Raw genomic sequence first — 25,489 nt, 5'->3', positions numbered from 1 at the left:
GGAATAAAAAAAAAAAAAAGAAAAGAAAAAGGTAATTTGCAGTATGATAAATGAATCATTTGCTTTAGGAAGAGACAAACTGACACAGAAGTGCCTGTTTTTCCCCTAGGACTACTTCAGTGGGGTTCCAAATGGTTATCTCAAAACATGGAGACATCCTCATTACAGATGTCTTCACTAAGTCAGAATAACCTTATCCTGGGTGTTTAGAGAAAGCCAATGCGATCTGTTACGTTCATAGCCAGCAGGGTAAGAAAATTGAGCACTAAGGCAATGGTTAGCCACGATGTGTGTAATGTTGCCATTCTGCTGGGCTCTTCTTCACAGACCAGCAGTTTGTGCATCCCAAGAGACCAGTTTCAGTACAATTCCTTTATGGAGAGAACTAATGATATGTGATCACCATTTCCAAAGAAGCAAATATTTGAGGACACTAAAACAAAATGTCCGCTCTAGAAGTTGTGAATTTGGGAGTACTAGAGAAGAGGTATTTGAAACAAATGGAAATGTGAGGGTACCTGCAGGAACACAAGTAATGGCTTCAAGATGGTCAGATAATTATGGCAAAACAAGTACTGATTTTCTTATCGCACCTATGTTGTTAAATTAAGGTGAGAAAAATGTATTTATTGAAAACATCTCAAAGCATTGGCTTCTAAATGACGGAAATTATATTCTTCTTTCTACCCTAGTTTTGCAACCTGGTTAACAAGCAAAACAAACAAAGCATTCAGTTGCTCAGTTTGCAGAAGGATCCATTCATACTAGGAATGTATGGTTGAATAAATGTATAAATCAGAATTTCTCATACCAAGGGAACCTGCTGTCAAACATATACATTGAGAGTGTATAGACTTGGGTATGCAAACAGAGGGAAGTGAGAGTTAATAAGGTGGGCCTGATCCATACTAGAATGTTGACCAAAATTCTTAAAAAGTTAAACCCCACAGCTTTTCTGACATTGGGCCTATAATGGAAAACCCAGATCTGTGCTGTTCATGATTACTAGTTTTGTTTGGGCTTTGTATGTCAACTGCACTCTTTCAAACTCTTTCTCTCCAATAAATATTGCATGTTGAGAAATAAACCAGAAATGTTTCTCTTCCCTTAGACAAACCAAAGGAAGTTCAAGGAAGCAGTTTTGTTGGGTTTGTTTTTTTTTTTTTTTTCTCTCAAAAGCAAATGCAATACATAAGAGACAGTTTTGTCTCACCGTTAAGTCACAGGCATAAAAGGTTACTTCATTGGCATTGGTGCTCCAGAAACTTTTTATTTCTCTTTCTCTTTTACTTTTTACCTCTTCTTTTTAGTTTTTATCTTTTTCTCTTTTCCACTTGCAGTGTCAGAAGTGATATGCTCAGTTTAAAGGGGAGAGGATGTTCTACCACCAGCTTGTTTTGTGCTGAGTTGAAGGTGTACGAGACATGCCCTTTGGTGTGTGCACTGCTCTCCTCCGGCAGGGAAGGGGTGACTGTATACCATCAGGCTGTATGAGACTCCAGCTCCTTAAAAACAGTAATGATGATTACTGGTTATCCACCAAAAATTAACGTGGGAGGCAATCCAAATTAGCTCCTTTTCTGCTTTAAAAACTCTTGGTTGTTCTAACTTTTTTCCCCCAGCATGTTCTGAGTATAGTTGTGATTAATGCGAGAGAGAATAAGGCCAAAGAAAGCTGGAAAAAGGGGTTCTGGATAGAACAAGTAAAGAAAGAAAGGAAATAGTGATTGAAAAAGCAGCAGACTATGTGTGTCTCCTGTTTCCACTGCTCACTGCTTCTGCTGATGGTGAAAGATAAGTTTCTGGCAGCCTAAGAGGTAGGAGAGTGTACCATCACCATTTTACTGATGAAGAATGCTGGTCTCAACCTCATTTCTCATCAGCCTGCTCAGCTTGTTTGAATCAGCACTGACTCACACTTCCAATGTGGTATCTCAACGGAGCATCATCAGCATTCCCCTACAGGTTCTGCACTGGGCCTGGTAATTTTAGATGGCAATTGCAACTGATAATTGATCAGAGACATACGTATGACCCATCATGAACTTGCTCTCAAAAATACCACCAGTTGTGATTAAATGCCAGACTAGCATAGGACTGAAAGGTTGCATGGGGCAACTGAGACAGCAAGGGAAGACAAGCAGCAGCAGCAGCATGGCAGGATTCTTGCTGTTGCCTTGGCTTTACACCCCAGTCCCACCTCTCCCTCCTGCCACAGAATTGGACATGCTGCTTCACCCCACCCACTCTGTTTTTACTGTCCCATTCTTGGGGTGGGGGTAGGTGGCAAATCCCCTCCTTAAGAAAAGAAAAAATAATAAAATTATTATTGTGAAACAGGGTTCTCGAACTTTACAAATCTCTGTCGTCCTTGTGACCTTCTCATTCAGAGGACAAAAAAACCTAGGTAAAAAATCCTGAGCCAGCAGTCTGCCACCAGACACTGCTTATCAGCTGTCCTCTGGCAAAACTTTCCCCTTACTCTTCCTGCTTTAAAAGTGCTAGGTTTGCTCTCCAGTGGCGCCAGGAACTACGAAATGGTTGCTTTCTAGTTCCCTTAATGGGCAGACAAAATGTCTAAGAACAGGTAGAACTGTCACCATCCCTTCCACAACTACAAGTATTAGTTTCTATGAGGTTTGTGTGGAGTGGAACTTCTCTTTCAGTGCAGGAGATAGGAATAGGCCCCTGGAGGTCCTCTGTCTCCAACTCCCACCAAATCTTCCAACGCAAAGTTAAACACTTAACATCAAGCGCCCATTTGATGGACAAAAATTTTATTTGTAATATCAGTTCTACTTCCTTACACCTGTAACAGAAGTTACTTTATATAAACTCAAATTGCTCTTCACATTGTTCCCTATCACACTGAATGCACACAAAAACGTCTAGCACCCAAGCAATGATTTAAGAACTTTTCCTCCCAATTTTTCCACAGCATAGCTCTTGGCTAACTGCACACTCCTATGTAAGGCTGCCTCCAGATCAGAATTTATTTCCCCCAGGACTTTTCCAGAATTTTTGTTGCTATAGCATTTCTAAGCAGAATTATACAGCCCTTCATATATTCAAAGCATGGCTCCTGCTAATTTCAGTTGCAGCTGTGAGTTTCAACACTTCTGCAAATAAGACCACAAGGACATCAGTCAGTCAGCCAGAAAATGAGGAACATTCAATCAGTGACCACCTGTGAAAAATCCAATTTAGGGAACTCCGTGGTAAAGACTAGGTCAGCTTGGAAATTTTCAGACAAAATAGAGCTTCACCAAAAATGCCAGCTTGTGGACCCTAGCATGTTCTCTTTAAAATATTTCAGACTGGAGGAACTGTTATCAAATTGAAAATGATGTCTGGAGGGAACTTAGGTTATGCTTCTGAAATGGCTGTTGGGTACTAAGCCAGGGAAACTGAAATTGGCAGCCTCCAGATTCAAAGGAGCTCATCAAGATGCTCCTCTAGGCCAAGAAACTTTGGAAGGCAAATATCTGGAGCTCAGTCTGGAAGGGGAACTCATGTACACATTGAGATACAGGACTTCCTGCAGCTATTGGAATAACATTCATCAGGATTAGAGATAGGCTCTTAAGGACTCAAATCTGCCAAAAATGTTTTGGAATAAATGGTTTTACGTCAAAATTGAAACAACCCCAGATTTAAAGAACGGAAAAAATAAATCAAAACCTGTCAAAAGTAAACATCGCTTTCCAGCCAGCTCTCACAGACAGAAATACAATTCTGATTTAAGTAAGACATCTTAATTTCTCTTCCTGCACGTTCTGTCTCATTTACTATTTCTTTCCAATATTTCTGAAAATTAGCCTGGGTCCCAGCTTAAAACACTTTCCATCAATATTCCATTTTCCACAGGTTGAACTAAGCGTCCCCTACCCATTGAATGAAGCTGAGGGGAGGGAGGGGGTGGGGAGCAAGCACGGTGTGCAGGAAAAAAAGAGCCAAAGGAAACTGGCAACTGAATGAAGATTATTACTTGGCCACACGGTTTGTTCTAATTTACGCTCCTGAGTTTCAGGTCATGCAGTACCCAATGGCTGCTAGCAGCTTGTTGTGCTTAACTGGAACTTGCCCTGTGCATTACATGAATGTTTGCTCATACTGTTGAAGCACACACCATGGGACCCGTGTTTCATTTGCACTCAGGGAATGAACCCCCTTTCTTCCCCAGCAGGACCCTTTCTGACATATTCCCACCAGTCTTAGTCCTTTGCCTCCCACATCTGGTTTCTTACCATAGAATCAGCCAGAGGAAAGGGATCACATGGGAGGTCTGTACTCCAGCCTGCTCAAAGCAGGATCAAACCTGAATTCAGACCACGTTGCTCAGGGCTTTATCCATTAAGGTACTGGATAAATATCTGTATGAACAAATATTTCACAGCCCCTCTCAGCAACCTGCTTCAGTGGTTGACTGTCCCTGTGGTGTGACTCGTCACTCAGTTCCTGCTCAGATTTTGGCTAACACAGAGCTCGTGCTAAGGCCTGAGCTATGCTGGGGTCAGCATCTTTAGGTCAAAGTGAAGGCGACACATAGGCAGCACATGGTGGCCAGAAAGGGCTAAAGGTCATTATGCAGCCACTGTTACCTGCAGCTTACTGTCTCATGCAGCCATGTTGTGAAGAAACTGCCAGACAAGCAATCTGCTTATAGAAATGATGAAGACCAAACTTCCAAACTGGAAGACATCAATATGTCAGCTTACCCAAAAAGTTTTTGAAGTGGATCCAACTGCAGTTGGACTGCTGATAATTCATGCTTCTCAGTGTGATACAGGGGACACCTGCACTGTGGCAGAGGAGGAAGGATGAGTGCTCTCTCCATTGGCTAGGTAACAGTTTTGCTTATAGGTGCACAATTTAGGAGTTGTGAGGTGCAAATTAGAAAGCTTGTGAGTTAGAAACCTCATGACTTAAGTGATGAATTAGTGAATTCACATGTTAGTCTGTACAAAGGGGACTGAACCCTTGTTTGTCATGTTTCCTAATGAGCTCGTAACATGAAGTTTCATTTATAGAGTATGTTGACCTGTAAATTTGAGAGATCCAAATGGACTGTTACACCATAGTAGTAATTATTTTTACTTATGTCAAATACAAACTTCCCAGTTTGATTTGTGCCCACTGTCTCTTCTCACACCACTACAGACATCTCAAAGGGTATACTTCTCTTTTCTTAACAACCTCCTGACTGGTATTGAAAGGCTTCTATCAGGACCCCCCCAAGCCTCTTCTCCAGGCTGGACAAACCCATTTCCCTCAGTCCCTCCTCATAAGGCGTGTGTGTGTGCTTCACCCCAACCACCCCCTTTCATTACATATGGACTCTGTCAAGTCTCTCACTGTCCTTCTTGTATTTGGGGTGTAGGGTGTCAAAACCTGGGTGCAGTATCCCAAATACACTCTGAAAGTTGCCAAGAAAAGGGGAATAATCCTTTCCCTTAATCTACTGGTGACACTCCTATCAATAAAGAGCAATATGCTGTTAGCCTTCATCTCTGTCAGGGCTCACTGCAGACGTGTGCTTAGCTTGCTTTCCCCCAGGAACCTTTGGCCCTTTTCCACATAGCTTCTGTCTTTGCCTAACCTTACTTAGTACCCAAGCTTTTCACAGCCAGTCCATTTCATGCCTTTGCATTTCTCCTCACTTCACAAGCAATCAAATCCTAGTTAGGGACTCTCCAATTTCTGCAGTCCAGTTCCAAATCTGTGTTGTTTCCCCCATCACCCCTAAGCTCTACGTAACCTGCAGACTCTGTTAGATCCTTTTTACATCAAATATTTAGCTTCCCTGTTGCCTGCATTTGCATCAGCTTCCTTCTCACTTTTGCTTGGATTGACCTTGAAAAGCAACCTTAGATTTCACAGATGGTAGCAATCCATGGACTCAGCCAAATGACAAAACTGCTGGGAACATTTTCCTCTCCTTTTTGAAAGTTCCATAGAGATAGACTATGCTTAACAGGAGAAAGCATAAGTTATTTTTCAAATGCATACACCTTGTCAAAACATAAGTGCACAGGAAAGAAAGAAAGAAAGAAAACCCTGATTAAAACAAAGCAAAACCCACATTACACACATTTCTTCTTTCAAAGCATAGAGTCTCTAGACCTTTCCAAAGAAAAAGTAGCCAAATTATTACATCAAATCCAAACAACACACTTTCCCTACCCTCATTTTTAGAAAAGTAGAGCTTTGGGGGCTGAAGTTATCCAGGGCAATTTAACCTCAGACATAAACCAGAGACATAGAAAATCTCAACTCCAGCAGTGGAAGTTTGGCAAAACTATGGGACAACTGAAATTAAGGTCTTACAATGGCAAATTCTGAGCAATTTGAGAAGCAGTCAGAGGTGGGAGAGCCATGTAATGAGTATACTCTGTGGGTTGGTAGGGTGTGTAATGCACATTCTGTAACAGACACATTCTTCATTTTAAGATACAAATTGCATGTTTCAAAGCAGCTATTTATCTGCCCACCACACATCATCAAAAAGGAAAGAATGATACAGGCTCACACTTCCTGCAAAAAAGTACTGGAAAGAAAATGTTCAAGTCCCTCATGTTTGCCACGATGCTCCTCAACACCACACAAAAAAGAACCAGAGTATTCCCACAGTTTGTTGCATTTACAGAAACCTATCTTAAACACTAGATGTCCTTGATAAGAATGCGAAATATGGTATGAGCCAACTAGATACTACTCATTACCTACCACACTTACCTAAATAACACCTCTCAAATGCAGAAGATTTCAGTAATTCCCACTAACTGAAGCATAAGCATGATTGTGGTCTGGATGCACTTTGCTACCTCTTGTATCACCAGTTTGTTAGCAAAGCAATCAGCAATGAAGTTTTATCGCTTTCTTCCTGCTTTGGTCAGAAAAAGCTGATCTGTTAAAACTCAACTTTGTGCAGAAGCAGATTAATTTTAAAAAGACAAGTTTTCACATAAAGCCAACAGAAAACTAATTCAACAACTACAAAATTGCCAGCTTTGTCAGTAGAAATATCTGAATAGTCTGTCAACCTGCACTCTCCACACAAAAGTGTGAGTTCTCATGTTTCGCATTTTTTGTGAAGAAACTTGAGGTTAAGTTTCATCCTACTAAAGGAAGGAAACAATTTCAGAATCTTTTTTGCTCAGAAAAGAAAAGATTTCCTGCAAACCACACCATACACCAAACACTTTCCAAAGATCTGCACTATCCACATTCACCAGCAGCAGAAGGAAGAAATATGGCAAGGAAAAGGGGCAGTGACGACAACTGATTCAGCTTCAGAGAATTTTTCTATGTGATATATGTTTAAAATATCACACTGTGTCTGTGTATATCAAATCTACACCTTTTAAAGTGTCAAGCACCAGAATTGGCTTAAGCTAAGCACAGACAAGCCCACTGAAACCACTGTGGAAACTTTCATACCAGAGTTAAATTTGCAAGTTTAGCCATCAAGTCTCTGGGAAAGCAACAGTAACAACATTTTTTTCTATAATCAGACAATGCTAAAATCAACAAGGTTCTGAGTAGAGATTCTGAGCATCTCTTTAATGCATGTCAATAATGACAGACAACTCACTACATGCTAACAATTATATTACCTACATGCAGCTTACATAACCTTTGGCTAAACTGAGTTCCTGTAGAGGATTTGAAATGCCTTTTTGGCAAACTTAGCACAACAAGGCTAATTAATAATTACAATAATAACAACAATCATCAGCAGCAGAAGCAACAGCAGCTTCACCTTCAGGACACATAAATAAATAAGGAGAACTTCCACAGACATTTTGAAATTGTAGTTAAGACTCATAAAAGAACCCAGTGTGGTAATCCACACATGCTTATTGCTGAAATGTCTTCCTGAAGTCCAGAGATATTGAATTGTTTCATTAGTTTACCATAGACCATAATTCCTAGTTCCAAATCTCTTTTATTTATTGTCTATCACAATGAGAACTCAATCAAATCAGCACAATTTATAAAAACAGACAAGGAGACTGCAATATGCAAAGCATCTTTACTAAATGAGCTTATATGACACAATTTTCAACACCTAAAAAATATGTTCAAATTAAGTACACTTAATTACTGTGGGTTTTATTATTTTATCTATTCCACTAGCAGTTCAATACTTCATTGAAGATCAGTGGAATAAGTATTCAACTTCCATTTCTATTACAATAATTCCTAGAAGTCTTGACCATGTTATTACCTTGACCACCACTACACATGGATTCTTGGGGTAAAAAAAAACATACACCTTATCTACTGAACAAACCAGACAGACAAAAGGAAAGAAAAAAAGATATCTGCTTAGACTTTCTACAGGACTGATTTTTTATTTTTTTTTTTTTTTTTTTTTTTGGTAAAACAGAATTGAGCAATATATTCAAAACTGCAGAAAAAGCCTATAGTTAACCTAGGGTTTGAGCCCAGATTTCTGGGAAACAAATGTCTGTTCCAGGTTTATTGTGTTTTTTTCTTTTTATTATACTGCCTAGAATGGACCACAGCAAAAAGCAAGAAAGATACGGAACATCAGTATGCAGTAACACTTCCATTGGATAAACTATTCAAAAGATTAAATTCTATTCCCAAATGCCAAAGGCTTATATACGTGTGTGTGTATACTTCCATATATATACATATACATATATATATACTGTGTGTATATATACACAACATCTATATATGACTGCAGATATGAAGCCAGAAATCCAATTCCACCTACTGTATTGAGTCTGATCTCACCATGTTTCTTTCTATCCTTGCCTTGCTTACAAAGAAGTATACACATATTCTTTGATGACTAGGAAAGCTTTGAAGATTGGAGCATCTTACATGTCCTTTTCCAAGTAAAATTAATTCTAATTAGCAAATGCTACAAAATTTTAGTAATTTATACACCTTGTGTTCACAGGGAAGAAGCAAGCCAATGGCTGCTAGTCTACATACTTCTGAGGAGTTTGTTTCAGTATCCCATATATTTAGACTTTTTTTCTTCCCCAAAATCTTGGTATCAAAGAAAACCCAAAAACCCTCTACCCAGAACCCACCTGATACCTCTATTTTGTGATGAGGAATCTACTGTTTGATGTTTCTTCCTCATACTTTATACTTCATATATTTTATCGATGAAACAAAGTGAATCTAAGATGTACTTTTTAGTTTTCCTTTTTAATTATGGATAATAATTTGGTAGTCAATGGTTCTGTTTATGCTATACTTTATGGACAACTCCTTTGATATGCTTTATGGACAAGATTTTATTTCAAAGCCAAAAGAACATTGCTTTACAGTTTTTATTTAGAGTCTCCCTTTGCCTAAAAGAAATTGGATTTCTGGTAATCACATGATGGTTATATCTCACAATTGTCTGGTGTGTTTCCTGTTTTGTGTTCACTTATTAAACGGAAGAAAAGTTCTCAGAAGCTGGTGGTGGATGGGGAGAGACTGAATTGGCAGCTTTATTACAATTCAATATTTTTCCTGACAAAGGCATAGGAAAAGAAGAAAACTGCATTAAGCATAATAACAGAAATTAAGGGCTTCAGAGGAGTCTAACTGCACCAAAAAAAGTACCATCTCCATCCAAGGATATTTTGGCCCTTCTTCGTGGTATTGTAAGTTGAAGTTCATCCCCTTCTTCTAATTTCGCAATGCCTGGGAAAAGATTTGGAATATTTCTGAGTTAATATTTGAAAACCATTATTTTCATAAACAGTATTAAAAGTAATTACGCATCATCTTACAAATAGAAGCTTGGCTTATTACTTGTGAGGAGTGCTTTTTTATCTTTAGGCACAAGCTTACAAATTGCAGCCTGCCCAAAGCTGACACATGATCTTCTGTGGAGCTGGACCTGCTTTTCACTCTGTACTCAGCATATCACAGTTCACTGAAGAAAATGTGGCAAAAATTTGTAATAGTGGTGTACCCAGATTCCTCATGTTATGGTGATGTGAAAGGCAAGGTCAGCACTGGGTATTGCTGCTCTTAGACATCTCAGTTCCCACAGTTCTGGAGGAGGTCTCATGAGCTTTACCAGCCAAATGAAGCTACCAGACATCAGCTGATTCGCTGCAACTGCAGAGCGCATAGGTCTGCTTCCTGCCAGCCGCACATCAGCTGATGTGATACCCGAGAGCACCTTGCCTTCAAGTTGGAGTCACTGAGCTGAGAACACACCTAACACCTGCTGCAACACATGCTCGACAGCATGAGATATTGCAGTGAGATCTGGTTTTCCAGGTGAAAGCAAAAGGGTGGGAAGCAGGAACCATGAAGTGGCAGGATGGAGTAGAGATCCTAGTAAAGAAAGGGGGTGAGTAATACAAGGGTGAAATAAGAGGACAGATGTAACTGAAGGTGGTTATGATGCCAGAATGTGTGGGAGGGGCAGAAAGTTAAAAGAAAATGTTCAGAGAGCCTCAATTGCCAGGAGGAAGTATCTAATGTATTTTTATTTTGAAAAAAAGAATTAGCTTCCTTCTCCATCTCATTTGTTTAATGTCATTACTTGCCAATAGGCAATTCCATCACTCAATGTCACCTACTTTAAAAAAAGATAGTTTTCATTTACACAGATCTTGCTGGAAAATAGCAAAAGAGAAAACCCTCAAATCCATCATTAAGGGGGAAAGGCAGACAGAGAAGAGCTACCAAATGAGGTTTAATAGTCCTTGACAGTAATTCTTTAAATGCTACTGCAGGAATATACATATATATTAAGCATTGATCTTGCTGGCCTTGCACTAAATACTTTAATTGGTCATTCTGGTGCTGTTTCTAATTTGTGCAGTCAGAAAGAGCTCCTTACAGGAATTAACTATTTTTCATCTAAACAAAGAGTAAAACTGCATCAGCCAATACAAAGACTAGAAAATTAAGCTGATAAGAAATATTTTTGGAAATCCCACAGTAAGGTATGCAAAAATTGGGTGGCTAAAATTCATATATATGTTTTAAAGCAAAACACGGCTTCTGAATATTTTATTGGGATAACTAAATGAAGGGATTCAACCCCTAAGTTAAACTGAGTTCTTCAGTAAGGACAGTATGTCCTCCTTTTGTCTGCTTCAGGCATCGAACTGAAAGCACCAAAGCATCCAACCACATTATATAGTCAATGGAGAGAGGAGAATTGTTCAGATCACCTAAGTTAGAAGCATACCCTCCAACTGCTGACACTTCATATAAAACTGTATTTTTTGAAAGTATTCTGTAATTTTGTAATTAACCAGATCCATGACTGCAGTCCTTTTTCTTTACAGCTGCCACAATACTTAATCACCCAACACTACAGATTCTATATGATACAGTTTATTTTCAAATGAGAAGGAAAATGTAGATGTTTACCAGCAGTATAGCAAGAATTATTCGGATAAGACTGTGGCATATTTTGGATGCAACGAAATAATGTCACCAAGCTGAGATCATCACCAAACACGTGGGCCTTCTTCCTCTGTATTAGATGTCCCATAGCAAATGTCGTATCTGTATACAAAACCTGCAGAATGAAGAGGTGCAGATTTCAAACATACTGTATGGAGACATCAAAAGACATTTAAAAAGTCAGATGCTGAAATGAATTGAGCTTTCTCACCTGGCCATATATGAAAAAATATCCTGTTTCTTTGATCACTATTTTATTTCCTTGTTCTTCCAGAGCTGTTCCACGTTTAAAGCTCAGAAGCCAAGGGACAATGCTTGAATCATCTAAAAGAAACAATAATTTTGGGGTAATCAGAAAGAAAAGTTAATTTTTGGCAGATGAAAATTAAGAAAGTAACAAAGCTGACTTCTAGTCAAGACTTCCAGTCTCACTATCTGGATTTCCCCACTGAAAAGAGGATATTTGCAAGAGCTGCCCAGATGCAGGGACCTCTTTTTTTCTAACTTTCTTCCGCTCATTTTTTTTTGTTGTTTGTTTGTTTTTTTTTTTTTTTGTTTAAATATTTAGTGACATAGCTCAGTTACTGCTTTGATATTGGATGGAAGAGTTAATACACACAATAGTTAGCTATAAATAATGGAACATATTCTTACCTTTCTGCTGGATATCACTTTTGCTGTCAGCGATCAGTTGCAAGCAGGCCTGAAGCACTACAAAATGAAAGCATTTTCAAACCAAAGAAATGTAAATCAGTAACACAACAGAGTAAACTTTTGAAACTATTTTTTTAAAAAAAGAAAGGAGGACATAAACCCCCCACCTTCTCTCAGTCTCACCACTTATTTGAAAACATAATCTACTAATTTTAATGCAGATCTTACACAAACGTGTCAAAGCAAAATTCATACGGCAACACGTACTAAATAACATCCAGAGATGATGCAGCTAAGTAGGAGGGCTCAGCAGCACAAGTAATACTTGCTTGTTTTAATCTCTGGTCCTAATGTAATTGAAAAAATGTAGCACTATGTCAAATGAGCTAGGAATCATCAGATCAATTAGCCTTGTTAATTTTCTAAGCAAAAGCTCAAAAAACCTCCAACCCTGCCAGCTATGATAGATATCTTTTTTCTAATGATAGCACACTATTTAAAGAAGTTAGTCTCCAGTCATAGCTGCTGTGAAATATTAGTCATATATATGGGTTACATGGTACTTTCAAAATAAATCCTCAAAATCCATATATATATATATATATATATATATGTAAAATATGTTTTCGGATATCCACACTGAATCAATGTATACTGAAATGAAGAGGGAAGATACAGAGATGACTTATCAAATTAATACACACATAACAAATATCTTAGTATCTGTCAAAACTGATGTGTTGCTCAAAACTGTAGAGACTGGTGACACTAATGAGAAACTAGGAGTTTGATCAGAGAAGAATATTCTGGCATGTTAACAATATTGGCTCAAGTGAAACAAAGATTGTGTAAAAAAATCTGTTAAGCATAAATGTCACAGAACTAAGAAAAAAAAGGATAGTTGCATTTGCTTAGAGCAGATTTTAATGAAAACATCTGGTTCTAGTACTACTTAGAAGGTTGAAAAACAGAGTAGTAACATTTGTTGTGCTTGGCAGAGACCCAATGAATTTACTAAGACTCAAGAGAAGAAAATTCTGCTATAGGTTGCTGAATCCCCATTTTTGTTTACCTCTTTTCAGGTAAGAAGGCTACGAGTCAGACTTGGCTGCTCTTGCTATTTTGGGCAGTGTTCTGCTCCATGGGATCCTTTTTTTACATCTGTGAGTGGCACTCACTTGTGCAACCAAGTGCCCAGCAGCACAAACCCCTTGCTGCACGGCAGGTAGCGAGAGGATCTGAGTAGAAAGCAGCCTCTCCCTGTATCTATGTCTCCTTTCCAAGGGGACCAGCCTGAAAACACCAGAAGAGGGCTGGATGCTCACCAGCACTCAGCAGTGCCAACTGGCAGTGGACAAAGATTCAAGCACACGTCTGGGAAGGCTCCGATGTTACAATGATCACAGCACCTGAGCTGTGCTTAGGTTAACACTATCCTGCAAGGTCCTGTCTCCTACACTGGAACGTGTCCTTGATTTCTATCAATACTCATCATAATGTGCCAAAGTCTATAGATTTTCAAACCAAGAATTTACAGGCATCTGAATTCCCAGCCTGCTGATGAGGAATAGAAAAACCAAACCAACACAAAATCAAAAAAGTATTACACTTCAGTCATTTTTGTATCACGCTTGTGGGTGACAGAATTTTCTGAAAAAGAAGCTTCCAAATAAATTTTTTTATTTTCTGGAGTCACACAACAAAACACATCAGGCTTTTTATTTCACAAGGTATCAAATCAGTCTCCTTTGAGGCACAGTGCCTTCCTAGTGAACGGAGTTTGCAGATTCCCTAGTACTTCAGTAAGCTAAATCAAAGCTTTAATTCCTGCTTTTAAAAGAACTCACGAGCGTGGCCACTGGATTTTTCCACTAGCCAAACAAGGGAAGATTTGTTACGATTCCCACTTACCAGCTGCTCTCCAGCTGGGTACAAACGAGACGTGTCCACAGGCAGGGACAGTTACGGCCACTTTAGCAACCCTTGTTAAACCTGCTCTGCAAACTTGATTCACAGTTTGCAAGTTTGTATTTATGTTTCCGTTGTTTGCAGCATTGAAACACTAGTCATCACTGCTGAGAACGGCTACACAGTAATTAAAATCAGCAAGTCAGTATAGTCCAAGACCTTTTCCACTTTTTAAAACACATACCAACTCTCCTTTATTCTACAGATATCAAATCTACATATATTCTCTAAAAATATCTCAATGGGTCCTTCTTTAGCATATGTAGTAGAAATAAGGCTTCAAAGAATATAGTAAGCTTGTTTTTCACGGAGAAATATGGATACAACAGTGTCATTCATGACAATAAAGAGGACAAACTAGCACAATGGCTATTTTACCTAAAGCCACAAAGGACAAATAATATCTAAAAAAGTGTTTAAAGGATTGAACAACAACATGCTTCAAAAAATATTCAAAAGCCAAGACTGACACGTTACTATTTCTGGTACATGCTTCAAGCCAAAGTACTTCACTTTGACCTCAGTGGAAATACATGCATGCTTAAAATTAAGTCATTTATTGAAACAAATTCAGAGTGAACAACACTACTATTAAGAAGATATGGATATACAGAGTATATTTTTCTGGGTAAATTAACAGGATTTTTCAGTAAAAAGTTAACACTGTTAAGAAATGTTAGCGATTTTTTTTTCCAAGAAGGACCCAAATCTTACCTGAAGTACAATATTAAGAATATATGCATCACAAAATATGGGTTGAAACGTCACTGTCAGTACTCAAACTGACAAATCAAAAGCTCTACCTGAATGGCCTTCAGCCCAGTGGAAATCAAACCTAAGCATCAGCTTTGTAGTCTAAAGGATTTTTTAATACTTAATAATGCAAACAACACAGGATTCATAAAATAAGTCTTAAAAATGTGTAAAAATATCTAGTCTGTTTCACGATGAGATCGAGCTGTATGAAACAGTATATCTAGAACAATAAAGTGTGCCCCATCCTCTTGTGACTTCATATAATAGCTTTGCTTTGATAAGCTTTTTTTTTCTTTTTCTTTTTTTTTTTTTTTTTTTTTTTTTTTTTTTTTCCCTTTCTGATTTTCACGGCTCTGCATGATGTGGGTGGGGAGAAGAACATTTCAGTCTGTCTTCTTCCATTAACAGAACAGCCGATTCTGGAGAAGTTAGTGACTCCAGATGCCTTTAGAAACCACAGCCAGCACATGAAAGGATGTGATCTGCACCAGTTGAGCAATGTAACCACAAATTATTTTTTTTTTTAAAAGCTAGCTTTTGCAGCAGGATAGGAACGCAGCTTTATGCGTATCTGCATGATTTAAGACTCAATATTGGTAAAATCCACTTTGCCCTTCCATGCACATTTTTGTAATATTTAAGTTGCATAATCATTTTAATATTGTGCAATCTAACTTCACGATCCTTTCAAACAAAATGTCAGGTTTATTATGTGTGAACTCATGTATAAGTTCTAAAGTTTCGATATCTGAGGCCCCAGACATTTACCTCAATTTTTGCTGGAACAAAAACACGCAAAAAACCTGAACCTTGAAAAACAGACCTGCTCGTTTAGGTTTCTTCTTTGGCCTAGATCTGTTCTGTGTAGACTTCCCAAACATACTTAAACACTAGATAATTAAATTTATAAATGATACGAGTGTTCTCAACAATTTGCAGTTCTTCTTCCTTAACTTCTTCATTTCTCACCACAAGAGATCTTTTACTTCTTGCTTGTGCATTTTTATGCTTTTTAATTAAGAACTCTTTATATGGCATTAATCATGGATTAAATCAGTCCCTGTATTAAAATAGCTTGGTCATAGCTATTAATATGACTCAGATCTAACAAATATCTTTGAAGTACTGGTAGCACTATTTTGACCTTAACAGAATTAACCACTAACGTGTTACAGTAAGAATAATAAGGAAATAATTCACTACAAATTAAGAATACTTCATGTAGACTTCTATTATACAGTATGAAGAAGAATATTTTTTTTAAAAATTACAGGCACAGTGTTCTGCATAATACACAGCACTGATTCATTCATTCAGTAGGTAGAATACTTCATGTAAAATTGCAGGCGTTGTATCAAGTAATTTTCTGTCCTTTCATATAGAAAGGCTTACTTCCTTTTGAGTTAGACTGATGTCAGCAGAAACAAAAAAGACAAGAAGTAGGCATTGTTTTGGTGGTGTTTTGTTTTTTTTAATTAAGAGAAGTCTTGTATTTCCCTTCTTTGAACAATAAATAAGTATTTTGAGTACTTGGCAAGGGAATTTTATATGTGGCATTTGTTTAGATTAGTAACAAAAGGTTAGGTTTCTTGATTCAAAGATCACTAAAGTCAAGTTCCACTTGTAAAAGTTCTTTCTATCCCTATCAAAGAGATGTAAAACAACAACATAAAACACTTCTGACCAACAAATGTACCAATTTGCCAAAGCAAATGTATCAGTTTGCCAGTAAGGCAATTATAACAAGACGAATGGCAAAATTCTCACAACTCATACACCACACTTGCATGGCAATAGTTTCTTCCCATGGACACAACTGATACTGGAGTAGAACCCAGGAACCACCAGTAAAAAATAATTGTGCCAAGTCACATGCCAGGTTAGCCCGCCTCACTGCTCTGTGGAATTAGTTAGGCTTTCTCCTCAGTTCCTTCCATACATGCAATCAGACTGGGTCAGATGGATATCCTCAATACACCAAAGTCAATACAGTCCACAGGTGCTCCAGTCTGATTACAGCAGAATGTCACCTAAATTTGAGTTTACAGAAGACCTGATGCTCACCTCCCTAGCTGGCCATGGGAATCAGAATCCCACAATAGTGATCAGAACAAGGCATAGAGAGAGCATGTAAATGAAACTTGATATTCATACATTGAACTGGCTTACGTAATGGAATGTATATCTTGTTCCTGGACTCAAGCACACTTACAATTTAGAGAGAAACACGCAGGCAAGTCAATCAACAATTGTGAACAGGGTATAAAATTCAGGAGAGGCTTTTGTTGTGTAGTGTTTTTCCTCTACAGGCAAAATTGATAAAAAGAAAGAGAAATAAGAAAAATTGTATCTCTTCTTATGTGTCCTGACATGGCATTTGCCACAAGTGGTTAAATTATCTATCTGCCTACATATTAATAATACGTACCTTTCAAAATTACCCATTAACTCCTACTCACTGTATCAAGACCTCTGGTTCTGACTGCTAACTGTGCAGCTTTATTTGGAATTGATGCTTGAAACCCATTTCTTCAGCCTACTTGAGCTGGAAATTTTCTCAAGGCACAAAATGTACAACTACTGGTGACTAACAGTTTTACGCATGAACACAAGCAAATGCCTTCCCCATAAATATATGAAAGAACAATACTGTGTTAGATCCACTTTCATCCAATAGTCATTTTAATTAAAATTCTAATTTTTGGCCACTTCTACACACACACCATCAAGTAAATAAAAAAAAAAAAAAAAAAAAAAAAAAGGAAATTCCTTATGTTTAGGAATGGCTGTGCTGGGCCTAAAAAGAATCATGGGGCATCCATTTCTGGAATTCAATAATTAAAGTTTAAAAAGAAAACAGAATTGAACCACAACCTTATTTACAAACGAAGTCATGGTTCTATATTTTACTTCTAGTCTCCGATGAAGCACAAGAGAAGCAATTGGGCATCAGTGACATTTTCAAGTATTCATTTTCTAAGTAATTGGTCTATGTTAAAGTGAAAGTGAAATTATAGGTCAACAATTAATTATGAGACCAGGCTCTACTCTGAGACCTTGTTGAAGCACACAGAAATAGGACAAGAACAAAGCACCTCACTCAATACCCTAATTTATCTGCTATTGTACCAAAATGAGTGCAGCGCATCCACAGCATGATTTGGAGGCTGTCAGAATTCTGGTTCCCAGAAATTGACGTGAGAAGATCAAAATGTAGGGCCAGTAATTCTGTGTACATGACCAAGCAACAGACAGGATTCAGCACCATGAACAACACCATATTCTCTTACTTCACTCTGCTAAAGCAAAATGTAACATTGACTAGTAGGTTCATGGTCATGAGTGAAATCTGATCTGAGAAAATGTAACGTCTTACTGAACTCTGACAAGCTTAATTTGTTGTAATTAGAGCAGGCAGAAAGGTGACCCTGTATAACAGATGACCTTTTATATAAATGCAAGATTTTTAATTTACTTTTTTCTTCTTTATACACAAAAATATGATTTTCGTGTTAGAAAACAGTTTGGTAGTAGGTCAACCTAGGTAGCTTTCCCCTTTTAAATGAATGTTCATATTCTATGCTTTCTTCACCCTAAACTATTTTAAAGCCAGCTGTATCTTTAAAATAAAGCTTACAGAAATAAGTAGCTTAATTAGAATTTTATGTGAATAAAGGGAAATAGCTATAATCAGAGGTGGCTACCTGATGAGAAGAATCTCAAGTCTGCCAGAAGCACAGCTGAGGAGCCCAGAACCCCTCATCTCCCCCATACATCCTCAAATAGCAATAAGAATAAACGTGTAAGCTACCATGAAGGGAACTGGATAACTAGTAGAGTACTAATGCTATAACATTCATTTAAAAAAAGACATGCCTTCTTATTTTTGGTGATGCTTATGTTTTACATCACTAGTGTTTATCTGGGAGTTGCTAGGATGGGGAAAGCAGAGAAGCTCTGTAGCTCCTGTGATAGGAAACAGGCTACAAGAAATACAATTTAAGCAATCTTGTCCTCTATCCTGTTTGCGAAATCACTCTTAGCCAAGATCATGAACCAAAGACTACTAATGAAAGAGATGGAATAAATCCCATTTAAACCTATGGATTTTGGGTGATGTCCTAAATGAATATTCTCTTTTGAGAATATTTGTGGTAAGCAGAGTGATTATACTCTACAACTTAAATATCATTTAGCTTGCTGAAGCTTAAATGGAATATATTTCACATTAGTTAGTCATTTAAAAGCACATTTTAAGCGAAGTTTGATTTAGTCTTTGCCTGCAAATTACTCCATTTTAACTTCATCTATCAATAATTTAGGATATCAGCTTTCATCAGTTATAACAAACTAACTAAAAGTATCTGTAAGAGGATTTAGCAGCTCAGGAACATTTTTAGTTTGTCAGTGCAACTAGAGTATGTATGCAAATTGTTACAATAAAATGCTGCACTTCATCCTATCAGGCATCACTGTGTTTAGAAAAAGAAAAAAAAAATAGGCATTTTATCCCCAAAGGAAACAAATATATCCCATTAATACTCCAATATTGTAATACACATCAGAAGTCTTTTAAGGAGCAGTCTTCAGTGTTCTCTGCAGCACCTTTTAAAAAGGCCACGATAGAAAATAATTTATTGGATAGGCATGCTTTATTATTTTTCCTAATTATATTACAAGATTGTTTTAATGTAGAAATGATGCTAAACCACTGAATTCCTTGTAGCCTGCCTCTTTTGACAGGTACAAGCCAGACTTTCTCTTTGAAAGCTCCTACTTCCCTGAAGTTAAGGACCTTTCTTTCTACTTCTCTTTTTTACAATGAGCATATTTTCCCAGAAAAATGACTTGGCATTTTTAATTATAGCTTTCCCTCCCTACTATTGATCAGAGAGAAACACGCTAGGCATTACCCTGAGTTGAGACTGTTGGATTTAGAACTGAGCAATTCACAGCCTGAACGGTTTAAAGTTGCCTTACTCAAGTCTACTGCATCATCAAGAAATACTTGTTACAAGAAGCAGATTTGGGATTTAAGGATGAAAGTTCAACCTGCAGATAGCATTAACACCTGGTACCTTAAACAGCATGGGAACCAGTAAGAGAATGTGCCCATGGTTAACACCATTCATTCAGCAATAATTGTGAAAACTGTAATGGGCTCTGGGAGCACGGATGGGCTGACAGGAGAAGACACAAGTCAAGCACTGCTGCTTTTCTGAAGACAGTATCCAACTGCGGCACCCCAACCCATGCCACAGGATGCTATTTACCTTTTTCTTCTGTGTGGACAACAGACCGTCTCCCCCTGTTTCTGCTCCCGTTCCAGATTTCCTTTTGGAAGCTTTCAGTTGGGCCAGGACCTGGAAGCCTGTTCTCCTAATGAGGAGAAGCGACAGTCAGTAAAAGCAGCCTGACGTTTGCTCATCCCCTGCAAGCCAAAACCCACCCCTGCAGCTTACCTGCCTGCCACCGGCTGCAGACACTTGCAGGAGGGAAGAGGCAGGGGCACCCACTTTATTTTCATCAGGGGACACGGGTGGCCGGTCTAGTGGAGACCTTGCCTGGACCCTGTAGATCAGCTCACTGCGCAGGGCTTCTAGTTCTGTTTTCAGGGTGATAACATGGTAAAGAGACACTGCTGCAAGACAAGAGGACAGGAGCATTGCAAGCCAAAGGAATGTGACAGAAAAAAGTCCCGTGGTGCCTGAAGCAGCACCAGGGGGGGCAGAGGGAGAGGAGGCGGTATCCTTCTGTTGGATGACGTGCACACAGTCCACGGATTTCATCGCTGTTCTTTCCTCACTAAAGCCAGAGGGAGAGTTCAGCTGTCCCCTTCCGAGGTGCAATCCATGTTACCAGTTGCTCTCTGAAACTAAGGGCATCCAGAATAAGTGAACAAAACGCCCAGATCATTTCCTGTCATATGAAGCACTTGATAGAATCATTAATGTACAGAGTGAACATTTAAGATTCAGTCTCTGTTTAGTTTTCTTCTTTCTTTGCTGCATTTTGGAAATGAATACTTTCTCGCAAGCTGCTTGCTGATTGTACCTTCCTCCTTTCACTTTCAACTATTTATTTATGTGGCAGCTTGCTATTACCATTTCCCATTATATTTAGGCACAGACAGTACCACTGGTAAAGTAGAGCCTTATCTAGAAGTGCAGAAACAATGTGAGGTTTCCCGGCAGCTTATCATCCAGGGCTACTTAAAAGACATACACAGATGACAATGTGTATGCCTGCGTGTGGGTGGGTATATAGATGTACTGTGTATATATATTATATCGTATATAGGAATACATATATTCATATCTAAAGTGCCTATATACCTACAAAAGGGCCAACCTATTCAAACAAAAATTTTGGTGGTTTTCTCAACACAATAGTGAAAATATTCTCAGGCGTGAGTAACAAATTACTCTTCTCTCATCTGTATGAAGCTGCAGATTCTGCAGTTCAATTTATCATACTAACCTGAAAAAGTATGACTTTTTATTAAACTTTTCTAATAAATATAGTTTCTCTATAGAATTCAAGGACCTGAATTAATGCAAAAGGGGACACAGAGAAGTGGGGAAATGAAACTTGTGGGGGATAGGGACAAGGACTAGAAGGGGTGAAAACTAGAGGATGGGAAGGAGTAAGAGAGGGGAAAATAAGAACAGAGAGGGGAAGAGGGCAGAGGGGTGTAGAAGGAAAATAACATCTACAGAATTAAAAAAAAATAATTAAACATGCACTCTTAAGTTTTTGAGGTGAATCCTGAGTGTCTGGCTTAAGCTCATCTTTTTAAGTTTTTACTAGTCCTTTCATCTGAAAACCCTGCATTAGGAATTCCTTTCTTCTCTGCAGCAAGGCTACTTAAATATCCCAAGCAGGTACATATCCTTTTTGTATTGCCTTCTCACACAAAATTAAGGTTTTACCACTTCGTTAAAAGTTTCAGTGGTCTGGGACAGAAAAAAAAAATAATCAAAAAGCATCACAATTCCAAATAAAATCAACAAGTCAACTCCACCACTGGATTCTAATTTTTTTTTTTTTTTTACCATGTTCAGTAAACTTTATCTTTGTGAGAGAGAGAACTTTACAGGTCTGTTTGAATACTGTGTAATGAAACCTCATAGCAACACCCTTCTGAATAGTTCAGATCAAGCTGATTCTGTTGAGAAGAAGGAAGAAGAAGCAACAATAGAGTAACAACTTCCTAGCTTCTCCCACTCCTACTTAAGACTATGAGAAACTGAGGGTTATTATAAGCTTTATCATCTTCCACTGTGATGCAAGGCACACTTTCCCTTACTTTGCCACTGCTAGCAACCACCCAATATCCTGCAGAGACATGTAATTATTTTCCTAAATGCAGAGGGAAAAAAATTATACCATATCTCTTTACATGCCTCTAGAAAGCATACACATACTGTGAGAAATTACATAGAAATTAGTGCAGAGTGGAATACAGGCAGAATACCATATTGTGTCTGTACCTCTTCTCAAGGCTCAGTTAAGGTGTAAACAGGGCTGCATTTTGAAGGAAATTTAAGATGAACTAAGGTAGGTTTTTTGGAACAGAATAAACAACTTTTAGAACTAAGCAGGCATGCCTTGAAGTATCGCTAGACATCAGAACGCTACCAGCCTAGTACTGACTGTGTTGCAAAAATAAAACAACATGACAGCTGGAAAATAATTGCTATTTAAGAAAACTAAACCAAGTGAGAGAACGAAAGTTATAACTGGCTATCCAGGAATACTGAGAAACATTTGGCTGAGACCTCTGTGGTCATTAACATATAAGAAAACAACAGACAGGTATATAATTAGCATCACTCTAAACACTTCGAAAGAAAATAGGCTGTTCTCAGCCTCCACACCTTCTTCAAATGGGGTCAGTATTCAGGCTGATAAAATTACTGTGGTGACACAGAGGACTTCTGTAAAAAATTTGGCTTTCTCTTGCTTATCATTCTGATAAATGAGAAATTCAAAGGAGACATGAGGAAAATCAGAACAGCCCCCATACAGCAAATCGCTAAATTCAACAGGTATTTCTAGTTGAGTATCAAAGAGATCACTGTTTGCAATCTTGTTATTCTATAGCTTCATAAGAATTTAAGTGAATTGAAAGAAAAGATAATCTTAGACATCTTTTGTGATGACAAAACCATAGTGGAACAATAAATAATGACAGTGAGAGATCAATCATGAAAACCAACATGAATAGCCTAGAAATTATTACATAAGGGGTTTACATAAAATACACGAATAATAAAACGGGAGTTGCTCAACTCCTTAAACACAATCAAATGAATTTTCAGTAAATTTCAGATACTAATTAAAGTAAAAACCCAGAAAAATGACTAAAAAAACCCCAAGAACAAACCCAAACCAAAAAAAAAAAAACAACAACAAACCCCAATGCTAGTTGCAGAGCCTAGAGCATGGAGACGTTGCCTTGATGCTTGCCACTATGTCTCATCATAACATATTGACCTTATGATCCCTTGTGTTGGCAGAGCTGCAAAGTATCCTTTATCTACTTGAAGCAAAGTCAGTTAGATGAACACATGTGCACTTTCTTCTGCATTTTAACCTAAGGTATGACTGAAGAGGGCTAAAGGAGTGCTCAGATTTGCCTTCCATTAGCAGATATGGGAGAGCGTTGACTCCAGCTGAACATGAGCTCTCAGAAAGAAGCGTAATATTTGGATATATACACCGGAGCATAATATTAAGCAAAAATAAGAGGCAGCAGTAATCATGCTTTTATATTGACAAAACTCTTTACACATCGTTATGACTGCCAAAACTGAATGGTGAAAAAGGGTTCAGAACAAAAAATGCAGAATGAAATAACAGGCCTAAAGAACTCATCACGGAAAGGAACGGGTATTCAGTTTGTGGTTAACAGCCTGTTTCTACTGCCAGCTTTGCTGAAAACCCTTTTGCAAAAGTTTGTACCATATTAGCTGGTTTTGGCTCAAGACACATGCACTATGCTACACATGCATCAGTGAAACTTTAGGGCAACAAGTGACTGCCGCCTCAAGCCCCGTTCACAGCAGTGTTTACCAAACTGTTTCTGGAAAATGACACTGCCTTGAACTGCAGAAACCTAGTCCTGGCCTAGGTTTTCTAATTCTGAAAGCAAAAAGGAATAAACCCTTATAATAAAGGTATTCTGTAAATAAGGTCCTTTTTGCATGCACAGTACAGTTGATCCATACACACTCAGTGCCTCCTTAAGCCAAAGGATGAGCTACTCTGGACACTCAGGTTGAATGACTAAGAGACCTCTTCAATTTAGCCGCGGAAGATGACTAAGAAATGCCTTGGCTAGTCTAAGAACTTTACTTAACAAAGTCTTTTACTTTCGGGTAAAAAAACTTTTCACTTTTGAGCAAACTTTTAGTTAAAAGTCTAAGAAGAAAAAACCCCAACCCATTACCACTGAAGACTTAATGGTGAGAATGTTTCACTAGGGGAAATGGATTCCTGAACAAAATCAAGGCTGGTTAAACCTTCCAAGATGCCACAGCAGAAACAAACCCTATAATTTCTGCAAACAAGTTTTTTTCATTTCCGTTATGCAGAGTAGCAGATTAAATTATCAAGATGGGCCCTGGTAACCTGCAAATGTATAAAACATTATCAGTACATCTGTGGGGAACCAAGGCAGAGATAGTAAGAAATGACACAGGAAATTTATGGCTGAATCAGAAACTGAACTTTTGGCTTCCTGAAATCCAGTACTGTAATTTAACCACAAAAGCATCTTCTTTGAGGGGGAGGAAAAATCCCATAATGAAGTTTAACGTACAAAAAAGAAGTAGATAATGTGAATACAAAGACCTGGGTAAAAACCCAGTTTACTGAAGAAATGTAAAAGTTTATTTAAAATAAATGTTCTGTTTTTAAAAGGGAGCTTGTGCAGATGCTGCAGCCCAGAGATCCAGGCAAATGTTGTTTGCCATACCAAAAGTATGCCTCCAGTGGCAAAGCTCCAATGCCACGTACTTCTGAAGTAGACACATGATGGAACTGGTCTCTGCAGTTACAACAAAAAGAAAGAGGCCACGACAGCTTGCCTTTCTGCACGAGACAGTGCAGGACAGATAAAGGAGCAAAGAATAAGCAAGGGTTCCATTTTAAACAATTTCAAGTCCATTCTGAAGATGGACAAAATGGATGGACTATCTTGGAGGAGATAAGAATAAAATCCTGGATGACAGTTTTCTGCTATTACAGCTACCCATATCAAGAGTATTCATAGATAGCCCTCTGAAACAGTACACATTCCCTTCAAAGACAATTAGTTCTTTCAGCCATTAACTGCAATCTACATAGTAGCAAAACCAGGTAAGTTCCTATGGATCCAAAAATCACACTATTTGTGAATACTGTGCTCCTGTGGATGTGTATCTTACATCCTATTACCTTAAATTTTAGGTAGCTATTGAATACCTTGCAAGGATGTGTTATCCAAAGACTTAAAGACTTATTTGATATATTACCTTGTTAAAAGGAAAAAAAAACCAACAACCCAAAACAAACAAACAAAAAACCACTATGAGAACTTTCTGAAGCACAAAAGATATTCTTCTCTTTGCCTCCCAATTTCAAAATTGCCTAGGATAACGCAAGTGTCTCTGCACATTTCAGACACACCATGCTAGATTTATTGCTTGCCTGA

The 25,489-nt window shown here is 38.1% G+C and overlaps 1 protein-coding gene across 1 annotated transcript; it reads right to left on the bottom strand.

Moving 5' to 3' along the window:
• Positions 1-8,016: 8,016 nt before the first annotated feature.
• TNFSF13B (TNF superfamily member 13b) lies at positions 8,017-21,440 on the bottom strand. Its single transcript, XM_080377725.1, has 6 exons — positions 20,253-21,440; positions 20,064-20,169; positions 12,067-12,123; positions 11,624-11,736; positions 11,377-11,527; positions 8,017-9,681 (listed from the first exon to the last, which is right to left on the bottom strand). Exons 1-6 carry the CDS (start codon positions 20,577-20,579, stop codon positions 9,569-9,571), a joined length of 867 nt encoding a protein of 288 aa, XP_080233851.1. The 5' UTR covers positions 20,580-21,440; the 3' UTR covers positions 8,017-9,568.
• Positions 21,441-25,489: the final 4,049 nt, after the last annotated feature.

This window comes from Falco punctatus (genome assembly GCF_963210335.1).
Source record: "Falco punctatus genome assembly, chromosome: 2".
NCBI classification, from domain to species: Eukaryota; Metazoa; Chordata; class Aves; order Falconiformes; family Falconidae; genus Falco; species Falco punctatus.
Note: the sequence above shows the minus strand (reverse complement) of the source record. Positions and strands in the feature narration are given on the sequence as shown.